General features: G+C 41.4%; 1 protein-coding gene across 2 annotated transcripts in view; it reads left to right on the forward strand.

Annotated features, from left to right (window-relative positions):
• ADCY5 (adenylate cyclase 5) overlaps positions 1-12,201 on the forward strand; it is a 324,158-nt gene that overhangs the window by 181,840 nt on the left and 130,117 nt on the right. For both annotated transcript variants that reach the window (XM_030579268.1, XM_030579269.1), the window contains exon 4: positions 5,199-5,320. In XM_030579268.1, the coding sequence (XP_030435128.1) occupies positions 5,199-5,320 (122 nt within the window). The remainder of the gene's footprint in view (positions 1-5,198; positions 5,321-12,201) is intronic.

Here is a 12,201-nt window from a genome sequence, read left to right on the forward strand (position 1 = left end):
ACGCACACCGCCGAATTATTGTGCTTTGTGTGGCCGCATGCACTCGACTTTATACAATCTGTTTTACAAAACTGGTTTATGTAAAATCGGCATAATCCTGTAGTGTAGACATACCCTTGAAGACAGGCCTACAGGCATCTGCTCCCAGCATTACTAATTTTTTGGCCACGAACAAGTCACTCGCCCTATCTGTCAAACAAGTATAATTATTTTATGAATACCTATTTCACAAGCAGGTTCACAGGTTTAAATAATTACTGTTTGTAAGTGCTTTGGGGTCATCATGGGAAAGTGTAACATACTACTAATTAGTAGTATTAGCTAGTAATATAGGTATGTTATCTAGTTATACATAGCTAGCTGGAGAGCGAGAGAGAGACCTAGCTGTAATTCTGTATCTTTATCTAGTATATGACTGTATAAAAATCAAGGACATGTATATAATTTGTACTTGTTCTCTCCTTCTGTTTGACTACTGCCAACATAAGTATAGCAAGGCAATACTATTTGCCTGGCCAATACATGCTGAATGATATTACAGTTAGGATGACAGTGTTTCATTAGAGATCTCAGTGAAATTTAAAGCTGGATACTAGCTGTGTTGTGTTTTATTGTGTATGTTCTTAACCAGTTACATAAAATGAAGGTGTCTAACTGGTACCAGTAAATTGTATTGAACTGTACTTAGATTAGTTATTAAATGAAGGCTGTTACTACTCCATGTATTTGTATGAGATGGCAAGCTATATTTGGGTAAGTGAAACCTGTTCACTGGTTGATGATGATGCTTTGCGTTTTCCACCTGAGGATTTCAAAATACTTCAAAAGCGTCAACAAATTGAGCCTAAAATCCCTGTGATGTAGGGAAATATTAGTATTCTCCTTTCACAGATGGGGAAAGTAGACAGATTAAAGAAAATTCTGAAAGTTGCCTAGGAAGTCTGTGGCAGTGCTAGTAACATAGCCTTGGTCTTCTGATCACCATTGTGGTGCTGTAAGCACAAGATCATCTTTCTGCCCTTATGGACCTATGGAGAGTGTCACAAGCCTATAAGATGTCCCTGGGTTAAGGAGTAGAGCTTTACAAATACCTAATTTTTTTTATTTGCTCACTGATGTGGAAATAATAAAAAAAAATTGCAACTTTTGATGACCCAAAAAGTTGAAAAAAAACTGGGTGGGTTGAGTGAAACGATTTCATTTTGTTACTGAGTTTTTTGGGGTTTTTTTTTACATTTTAAAATAAAATTGAAGAAAATTTACAAAAGAAAAGTAGTTTCAAATAAAAAAATTTAAAACATTTAGTTTTGAAAATATTGGAACAAAACACTTCAATTTCTTCCAATTTTTTACGTGAATTGGGTAAATTCAACACCAATTCACAAAATGTATTGGTCAAGAAATGCATTTTTAGCCAAAAATAAAAAGTTTTTGTGAAAAAAATTTGCCCAGCTCTATTAAGGACTTTTTATTTGGCTCTCTGAGTTATCTGACAGATGTGTAGGATTAGCAGCTTCTGCACGCCTGAGGGTGTCCATTACAATTATGATCTGAGAGGCAACAGTGCGTGCACCAATGTGCCTTGGTTATTCCAGTAAATATATGAAATATATTGTGCTTTTGTGCTCATGACATGCATTAGTGTCAGAAGCACGAGTATAATTGATGTGCAAGTAGCTAAAGTTTCTTCTTTTGATATTCAAGCACACAAGCACAGATGATGCAGACCTCTTTTTATCATATATTTTCAAGCACCGCAGTACCTTCTCTCAGCTGCTACAGTTTTGAGCTGTGCCTGATAATGATCCCTTATGAATTTTGTTCCATATTGTTGGTACAGATGAAGGGACTGGAGATGGGAATCGAGCCCTGACAATGTACATTAAAGGACTAGTAAATACAGTGCAACACTCTGGATTGTAAAAATTTCTCTAGTGAGTGCATTGCACATATCAACAAGTTTGCTCTCTTACAGTTCTTACAGAGTTAGTTAGACTGTACTTGGACACAAGTAAATAGGCAACAGTAAGACAAAACTATGAATTACTAACCAGGATTGCATTTTATAATTGAATGAACTATGGAAAAGAAGGTGATGTGAGCAATTAGTACAAGAGCATTGACCCCTCTGAGTCATGATTGCAGTTTGATCCGTGGAGTTCTGTGTTGTTAGGAGTTAATGATCTATTGAATAAGGTTATGGACCTTCATTTAAACTAGATTATGACTGTGTGGTTGGTGAAGGAGACAATTGCTTTCCTCATGCTATGTAGTAGCAATTGTCATGCAGGAAAAAGAGATGGTATGGACGGGCAGACTGTATAAATCTTTGTGATTCTACAGTGTTACCAGAAATCTTGCCTCTTGCCTGCAGATTAGACTACATTTGAGTTGGACCAACAAAATAGATGTCCATATTTTAATCTACCTTTTTCTTGTAGAAAAAAATGCCTTAAACTAAAAGAATTTTGAGGTGAAATCAGAAAACAAAAGGCAAATAAAGAATTTAGGTAAAACTGTATTGTATCTGGGTCTAACTCTAACAACACACATAAAACACTGCCATGCATACACATGCAGATTTACATTCTGCAACTTCTGCATAAAAATTACTACCAGATTTAGGCTGATCACAGGTCACATAGGCTTTTCTCTGATATTTAGGAAAAGTTGTCCCACTCCCATCAGTTGTAATGTGACACAGTAGCTCACTTTCTTAAGGTACAAAACTAAATAGCGAACAACATACAAAGAAATTTTTTGAAAGCTACACTGAGCCCATTTTAATCTTTAAAACACAAAAATATTACTAATAAACAAGAATGCACCTTAGTTCACAGAATATCAGGGTTGAAAGGGATCTTAGGAGGTTATCTAGTCCAACCTCCTGCTCAAAGCAGGATCAGTCCCTGGACAGATTTTTGCCCCAGATCTCTAAATGGCCCCCCTCAAGCATTGAACTCACAACCCTGGGTTTGGCAGGCCAATGCTCAAACCACTGAGCCATTCAGGATGAGGGTAGAAAGATGTGAATTGTGGGTGATGGAAGGTAGGCAATGGAGGTAATATCGCTGTATCCATATATGTTTACTGTGCCTTATGCAGCTGGGCCCTGATCCTAATTGAGGTTTTCAGGTGCTGCAGTAAAATTACTGCTAATAGTGTGTTTACTCATGGGGGAATTCTGTGCCACCACACATGTGCAGAATTTATGGCCCTGCAGATTTCTTTGCTTCTCTGTAGAAAAATGACTTTCTGATGGGGAAGCCACAAGAGCAGTCATGCAACTCTCCCCAGCAGTATGTTTTGGGTGCCCAAGGCTGCTGGCAGAGAGGTAAATAACTGTGGTCCAGGAAGCGGGACTGGGGAAGACTTGGCTGGTGGGTCCTCCATGCACTAGGCTTAGCTGCTAGTCCCTGCTGGGCTAGGGAGGACAGGACTTCCTCTTCCCCTACATGGTATCCAGGGCTGGGTCAGATCCACCCCTCAGATTTTTCCCCCAGGCTGCAGGAAGCTCTGCAAACTCCCCACCTCCACCCTGCTTCCTGTACCCATTGCTCCTCAGCTGCAGGGGGAGGGATCCCTGTACAGGGAGCTGCTCTCCCATCCGCCCAACCCCCATGCATCCAGATCCCTTCATACCCAGACACTCCCGCCTTGCCTCACCTCCCCCCTGCAATTAGAACCCCACTCCCTCTGCACTACCCCACCAAGCCCCAGCCAGTTGCACCTGGATTCCCACTCCACTGAGCCCCACTCCCCCAGCATCTGGACCCCCACACCCTCCTGCTGAGCTCTATCCCCACCCACACTGAGCCCCAACCACCTTCACCTAGACACCCTTGAAGAATCCCATTACCATTGCACCCAGAACCTCCTCCAACAAGCTCCTGAGCATCCAGATCCCACCCACACCTGATCCCTCACTGAGTCTCCTGCACCCAGATTGCCCCCCACAGAAACCTCTCAACCCACACCTGGATCCCCCCACACACACTTGGATTCTTCCTGCCCACACCTGGTACAGAGAGGTAGCGCCCTGGGGAGTGTCTAATATATGGAGATATACCTATCTTATCAAGCTGGAAGGGACCCCAAAATGTTATTGAGTCCAGCCCCCTGCCTTCACTAGCAGGACCAAGTACTAATTTTTGCCCCAGATCTTTTAGTGGCCCCCTTAAAGATTGAACTCATAATGCTGGGTTTTGCAGGCCAGTGCTCAAACCACTGAGCTATCCCTCCCCACCTCCTGGTTTTTGTGCTGTGTCAGGGTTGGATGCAGCCTCACAGCTGAGTCCGTGTCCCTGGGGGCGGGCTGCACAGTGATCTCCCCCCTCTGGGCAGCCAGTGGCCTGTGCACCCCAGTGCCATGCTTGAGCCTCCTCATTGATTTGACAAATACTATTTGCAGAATTTTTAATTCTGGGGGGCCGAATTTTTTATTTTTTGGTGCAGAATGCCCTCAGGAGTATGTATTGTACAATTGGGCCAAATTCTCCTGCCACTTTTATTGGTACAACCCTTCCCTGCGCTATTGCTTGTAGTGAGGAACGCTGCCTTTGAGAGTTAGATTATGCTCTGCCTGTTACAGGTTAGTGAAATAAAATGGGGCTCTTAAATGGATTTCAGGGGAATTGGGAAATCAGTCCTGTAGCCTTATGGCCAACGGAGAACCCTGTAATGATGCATGGTTTGTATAATGAGACTTCCAAGTCTACATTTTACAGGAGGCTTTGTCACGCTTGCTGCCTGTGAATGTGTTCAGCTAGTAATACTGCTCTTTAAAGAGCCCCTCAATACTTTGCAGTGACTGCTGGTCTGTATAATGAAGTCCCTCCTGCTTTGGAGCCCCCTGCTGGAATGCAAACTTGTGTACTATACAGACTTGGGCACTGAGGCAGCTGCTTCCATATGGCTCTTTCATCTGGAAGAATCTGCAACTGTGGATAGCATATACAGTGGATCTGGCATGAAGGTTAATTTATTTTCCCTTTGATATTGTGTTCATATTTTTCTGAGTGGGACAGGACTCCCGGTGCCTCGATGGCAGAACTGGCTGCTGCATTTATGGAGACCATTCCTCTTGCTTTTGCTCCTCAGTCACTGAACTGATGGCTTCGTTTCTCTCCGATAAGAAACAACGTGTTTGTTAACTGGGAAGCAGGTGTTTTAATTGGTTCATCTGTCTGACTCAACAGGAGCGGCTCCTGCTCTCTGTACTTCCTCGTCACGTTGCCATGGAGATGAAAGCCGACATTAATGCCAAACAGGAGGATATGATGTTTCATAAGATCTACATCCAGAAGCACGACAATGTCAGGTAAGAACTGCTGACTGAATCCCAGCTGGCAATGGAAGTGGGGGGCCATACTGAGCCCCACCTCTTAGTTACAGAGAATTTAAAGTAGCAGGGGGCAGGGACACACAATCCAAAATAAATAACAGCTAGAAAATTGTATTAAAAAGCAGCACCGACAAACATCAGTGAGTTTGTGTGTGGGATGGGATGGCAGCATCCTCGGTATCTGCAGCATCTTCCTTTCAGGAAGTAGTTTCTACTGTATCCCTCTTCCAAGAACTTTTCCTAGAATCCTTCACACTTTTTGGAAAGATGCTGGGAAGTCACGTGTATGTCTGTTTGCTTGTTTAATTATCGAGTAAACCATCCCAATTACCCCAAATTGCACTCTTTTCTGACTTGCAGCACCTCGGTGAAAAAAGAACTGCAGAGTCAAATTGCTCTTTAAATGACTTGAATATTCATCACTAGCCTTAAACAACAAGCTTTGTAATCAGTGAGAACCAGCTCCTAGCAGCGACTCCATTAACAGACAGCGCACCCATGTTCCACAGCTCCCTGGTCTGGCCCTTTAGAGAAGGTCCCACAAGAAGCAAGCACTGAATCTATGGCAAGCAGTGCACAATCAAATACAATGTTTGCGTTGCTGAGAGGAAGCCCAGTCTTGCAAGTTTCTAAGCACCCTCACTCCCACTGATTTCCAGGAAAGCTGGGGTTCTTCATCACATCATGGGTTTGGGCTTTTTGTGAGCATTGGGAGATACAGCAGCAGCCTGGCTAGAGAGAGAGGACCACTTGGCATCGATTCATGTGTCTGGGAGAACAGAGAGGGAACGAGAAGAAATATTAATTTATCTTGCCATTTCTAAAGGAGCAAAATCTGATGCCCATGGGATGTTGATGAATAATTTAATTTTGATGTGACTTATCTCTGCTGCAGTTATCAACTTGTGTGGGGTTATTTGGCCTTTGTGAGCCAGACTCTGAAGTGGTTTGGTAGCTTTCTTCCAGCCATGATGCCAGATAAACTAGGGAACCTTCCCTCTCATCAATGCCCCACAGGACAGATTATATATGTTACTCAAATGAGATAGTTTTTCCCAACAACTTGTGTGACATGCTTTACTACCCTGATTTGTGTTTGGCATCCAATGCAATTTATAACTTGATATTTGGTAACCAACAAATAAAATTAAAATAGGTTTACTGTGTCTCTAATTTATGTACTGTCCTCTGTGATTAATAATTGATTACTATTTGTGTTACCATGGCACCTGGAAGCCCCTAGCTATTGCGCTAGGTTCTGTACTAATACTAATAGTCCCTGCCCCAAAGAACTTGCAGTCCCATTCTGTGATTCGAGACAGTAAAACACATTTAACATATTCAGACTTGTCAAAGCAGTTGAAAGCAATGACAGGCTGATGTGTCTGTAGCTGTAAAGTATAACAGATGACTAGAAAATGGCAACACATGGAACATTCATGTGGAAAACCCAGTAAAATCTGTGGGAGACTTTCCATTTAATTTAATGGTCTTCGATCAGGCCTCTTTTCTGATTGTAACTTGGACATATCAAATGGTCTGGTAACTGATATCCATGCATGGGTAGGATGTAAGACAAATGTTTAATCAGCTATGAAAGGCTACAACCTTTAATGATGTAAAAGTAAAATTATACAGCTTTGAAATGAATGCAGATTTTTATGGTAACTGGTTTAGTGATTTTAAATCAGAGGAAGTATATTACATCAACGCAGTACTTGTAACAACATGAGCTACTGCATTTGTTATGTATACCATTTTTTCCTATTCAGTTTGTTTGGGAAGAGTTTGTAACTTCAGCATGATTGGATGGTGGTCACAATTTCTCTAGAAGAAAAATGAGTTCTTGTCCGTACCTACAAGTTGGCTTGATATTTGAATAGCATGTGACTAGTTGTACTAGAGCAGCAGTTCTCAAACTTTTGTATTGGTGACTCCTTTCACAGAGCAAGCCTCCAAGTGAGACATCCCCCCTTATAAATTAAAACCACTTTTTAATATATTTAACACCATTATAAATGCTAGAGGCAAAGCGGGGTTTGGGGTGGAGGCTGACAGCTCATGACCTCCCCTGTAATAACCTCGCGACCCCCTGAGGAGTCCCGACTCCCAGTTTGAGAAAGCCCTGTACTAGAAGAAGCAATACAGGACAACCACATATCATCATATTGGGTAGCATCAGACTGGCTTTATGTGCTGTTGCAATTCCTAGATTTGGAATAGAGGACATGCAAATAAAATCATATTTATGAAGATTTGATTGTCTTTTTAGGACAATAATTCATCTGAAATTTTGTTGGTTATTATAGAAACGTTCCTCAAATAACTGAGAACAAGCTTAACTGTTCTTTCCTCTTTATTTCATTGAAACCATATTACATAAAACTGGGCTGAAATAAAATATCTAGGGGTAAAATGTATCTTCCGTAGGGACTCTTCTTTAGTAAACAATCAAAAATAAATTCTACCAGAGTTAAAGGATAAAATAGAATACTGAGTTCCGTTAGTAATTTATAAGGTCACAATGAGCAAATAAAGGTAGTCATTGCACTTGAAATTATATAATGCTAATACTTCTCTCTTCAGCTCTAAAAACTGATTAGAATTTTTCAGATAAGTCATACTTAATATGATGACTTCTTCAGCTGAGGAGGTGTAATAGCTTATTTCAAATGAGATGAGACAATAACAGATTCAAAGGAGGTATTTGCTAGTCCTTGAGTAAGAGGTGCTATAATAGAAATGCACCACCTTAACATCCAACCAGGAATTGGATCCAAAGCAGAGGTTGCCCTCAATCCATGTATCATGTCTTTGATATGAAATGCAGAAACCTTATTAGAGTTTCTTAAGAGTCTCTAGGCAACAAGTTAACAAAGCTAGAAACAGAGGATAGCTGACTTAATATACAGTTTGCTCTTAGTGATTTGAAACTTGTACAAGAAGTAATTACAGATGTTATTGCAGCTGCTGTTAGAGAGGTTTAGGAGATTGTTCCATATTTTCCCAGTTGTTTTCTTCCCTCTTGGTCTATGTATTATGAAGAAGGGTCTCAAGACAATTCTTCCCACACGCAAAATGAGCCCCTCTCAGTTCAGATAGGGCATTGTGATATTTGTGTAATATATGTAGTTCCCAAGTCTCAGAGACACTTATTTGATCATGCTGAATGGCATGTTACTTCAATACTCTGTCCCCTGTCTTGAATGCCGACAAGATCAGGGTTAGACTAAATGGAATATTACAGGAATCCATGGAGGCACTGTAGAATAATCTGAATAATTTGTACAGTAACTCCTCACTTAACATTGTAGTTACACTCCTGAAAAATGCAACTTTAAGTAAAATGATGTTAAACAAATCTAATTTTCCCATAAGATTTAATATAAATGCGAGGGGTGGCAGCTTCCCCGGAAAAGAACAGGTGCCGACTTTGCTGGGAATGCTCCAGACCCACCTCTTCCTGTCCCCGCTCCACTCCAGGCCCACCTCTTCCCACCCCACTCCACCTCCTCTCTGGAGCATGCTACATCCCCCTTCTCCCCCTCCTCCTGCGGAAGTCCTAAGCTCTGCCAAACAGCCATTTGACAGCACTTAAGACTTTCTGGGAGGGAAGGGGAGGAGCGGAGATGCGGCACTTCCCTGCTGCTCCCCCTCCCTCCCAGCACTTCCCTGCTGCCAAACAGCTGTTTGGCAGCACTTAGGACTTTCTGGGCGGGAGGGGGAGGAGTGGAGAAGCAGCGCTTCTCTGCTTCTCCCCCTCCCTCCCAGAAAGTCCTAAGCGCAAAGCACTGGGAGGGAGGGGAAGGAGCAGGGAAATGCCATGGAGGCGGAAAAGAGGAACTTGTGCAATGTTCCCTTGTAAATTCGCTGCTCTTCCATAGACTCTTACAAGCAGTGGCCAGAGCAGGCAGCCAAACAACATTATAAAGGAGCATTGCACAACTTTAAACGAGCAGGTCCCTAATTGAGCAGCGCTGTAACATTGAAACAGTGTTAAGCAGGAGGACATTAAGTGAGGAGTTACTGTAGCTGATACACATTGGGTTTTGATGCAGCATTGAGAGATGGAGAATTTAAAGTAAGACTTGCAAGATCAGAGTCACAAACCAATAAACGAGGATCTAAAAGTTGTTTCATGTATATAACCCATCATCTTAATCAACAATTTTAAATGGGGAGTTGGTAACCAGTAGGGGGAGAGAAACAGTAACAGAGATGACAAAATCCAGTGAAGGAACCGTCGGTATAAACAGACAAAACCTTTTATTATGTTTTTAGCCAAGGTTGCTAAGTAACATTAATGGTGAAACATGCATACCAAAGAACGTTACGGTCCAAAAAAACCCCACAGCCCAAGGCATATAAAAACATAAAATCATCACAGATAAAGTCTGCAGAGAACACACTGATTGGGAGAGTGGTGAATAATGAAGAGGAGAGGTCACTGACACAGAGTCATCTGGATTGCTTGGTAAGCTTGACACAAGCAAACAATATGTATTTTAATAAGGCCAAATATAAATGTATATATCTTGGAATGAAGAATATAGGCCATATTTACAGAATCGGAGACCCTATCCTGGGAAACAGTGAGTCTGAAAAAGGTATGGAGGCCCTGGTGATTAATCAGCTGACCATGAGCTCTCTGTGTGACATTGTGGCAATCCTTGGATGCGTAAACAAAGGAATCTTGAAGAGTGGAGAGTTTATTTTACCTTTCTAGTTGACACTGGTGCAGCTGCTTCTGGAATACCATGTCCAAGAAGTATGTTGACACATTGGAGAGAAGTCAGAGAAGAGCCAGGAGAAAGATTAAAGGCCTGGAAAACATACTTTGTAGTGATAGACTTGAGGAGCTCAATTTATGTAAGTGATGAAAAGACGGTTAAGGAGTAAGTCTATAAGTATCTCCTTGGGGAACCTTGTTTGATAATGGGCTGTTCACTCTGAAAGAAGATAGAAGTAAAACAAGAGTCAGTGCCTGGAAGTTGAAGCTACACAAATTCAGACTGGAAATAAGGTTGCAAATTTTTAACAGTGAGGGGAATTAACCCCTGGAACAATTTATCAAGAGTGAGTAGATTCTTCAGTATGGGCAAGTTTAACATTAAGATGAGATGTTTTTCTAAAACAGCTGCTCTAGTTCAAACAGGAATTATTTCCGGGAAGTTAGGTGGTCTGGGTTGTGCAGGAGGTAAGGCTAGATGATGATCACAGTGGTCTTGCTGACCTTAGACTCTAGAAAGCATATTGAAGTATAGAAACAGACAAATATAGACAAGTTGATAAATATTCAAATATCCTAACAGCTTGTATGATCCTTTAAATGGGTATACATATGTAAAAATATAACACGGCACATTCTAAAGATAACCTTCACTTTGCCTCTCTCGTTGAGTCCACAGAGTAAATTCCTGAAAGGTGCTGAGTTGAAGGCCCTCGGCACCTTGTAGGATCAAACATCTTAGAGGGTAAACTCTTCTGGTCATGGACCTTGCCTCCTCCATGTCCTTAAAATATTAAGGATCTTATCCAAAGCCCATTGAAATCAATGGAAAGACCATCAGTCACTTCAGTGGGCTTTGACTCTAGCCTGAGCATAATCAGTATTTAAAAGATAGTAACTAGAAAAAGTAAAGGTACAAAATAAGCTGATTTTCAGAATGGAGAGTGGTGTCCCCCTGGGGTCTGTACTGGGCGCAGTCCTATTCAACATATTCATAAATGCCCTGGAAAAAGAGGTAAATAGTGAGGTGGCAACATTTGCAGATGATACAAAACTACTCAAGATAGTTAAGTCCCAGACAGACTGCGAAGAGCTACAAAGGGATCTCACAAAACTGGATGACTGGGTTACAAAATGGCAGATGAAATTCAATGTTGATAAATGCAAAGTAATGCACATTGGAAAACATAATCCCACCTATATATATATAAAATGATGGGGTCTAAATTAGCTGTTACCAGTCAAGAAAGAGATCTTGGAGTCATTGTGAGTAGTTCTCTGAAAACATCCACGCAATGTGCAGCGGCCATCAAAAAAGCAAACACAATGTTGGGAATCATTAAGAAAGAGATAGATAACACTGCTCTACAACCAAAATGCTTCTGAAATAAATGTAGTCCAACTTTACTAATTCTGGGTCACTGAGAACGAAAATGATGCTTAAAATTGTTGGTTGGCTCTAGTTTTCAAGATATGCTATTGGGTCAGTATATACGACCCTTGACTTGGGAATGGCGGAGGATAGTGAGTTATAAAGGGAAGGGATCTCAATTTAAACCAGAAATGACTAAAATACATCTTTGACTGGATCTATGAATAAATCTATGACCGGGTTTGGACAGTACTTGCTTTTTAGGCAAAACAATGAATGCTGCAATCTGAAGCTGGTATTGCGTCATACATGATATGAATTGCATCATGTTATTCCTAGAAGTCATGGATGATGCAATCATAACGAAGCTTACATCACTCTGCTGAACAAATTGCCCTATGTCAGCTCTAGAAATCATACAGTGTCATGCTCTCTTATTTGTCAGTGTTTGATTTTGCAAAGGGACACATTTCTGTTTAGCCAAAGTGAGCAGAGATGCCTCGTACTTGTGTGAAGAGTGCAGATAACTTCTGCTATGTTTGTGGTGAAGTGACTTTTGCATCACAAAAGCGCAGTATAACCACTATGGTTAAGAAAGCCTATCACCTTTCTTTTGGGTGAAAAATTGGAGATCGGGACAAGAGGTGGGCCCCACACATATGCTGCAACACTTGTGCAACAAATCTTGGCCAGTAGTTGAACAGGGAAAGGAAATCTATGCCTTTTGCAGTGCCAATGATTTGGAGAGAGCCAACA

The sequence above is a fragment of the Gopherus evgoodei genome, chromosome 11 (genome assembly GCF_007399415.2).
Source record: "Gopherus evgoodei ecotype Sinaloan lineage chromosome 11, rGopEvg1_v1.p, whole genome shotgun sequence".
Lineage (NCBI taxonomy): Eukaryota > Metazoa > Chordata > Testudines > Testudinidae > Gopherus > Gopherus evgoodei.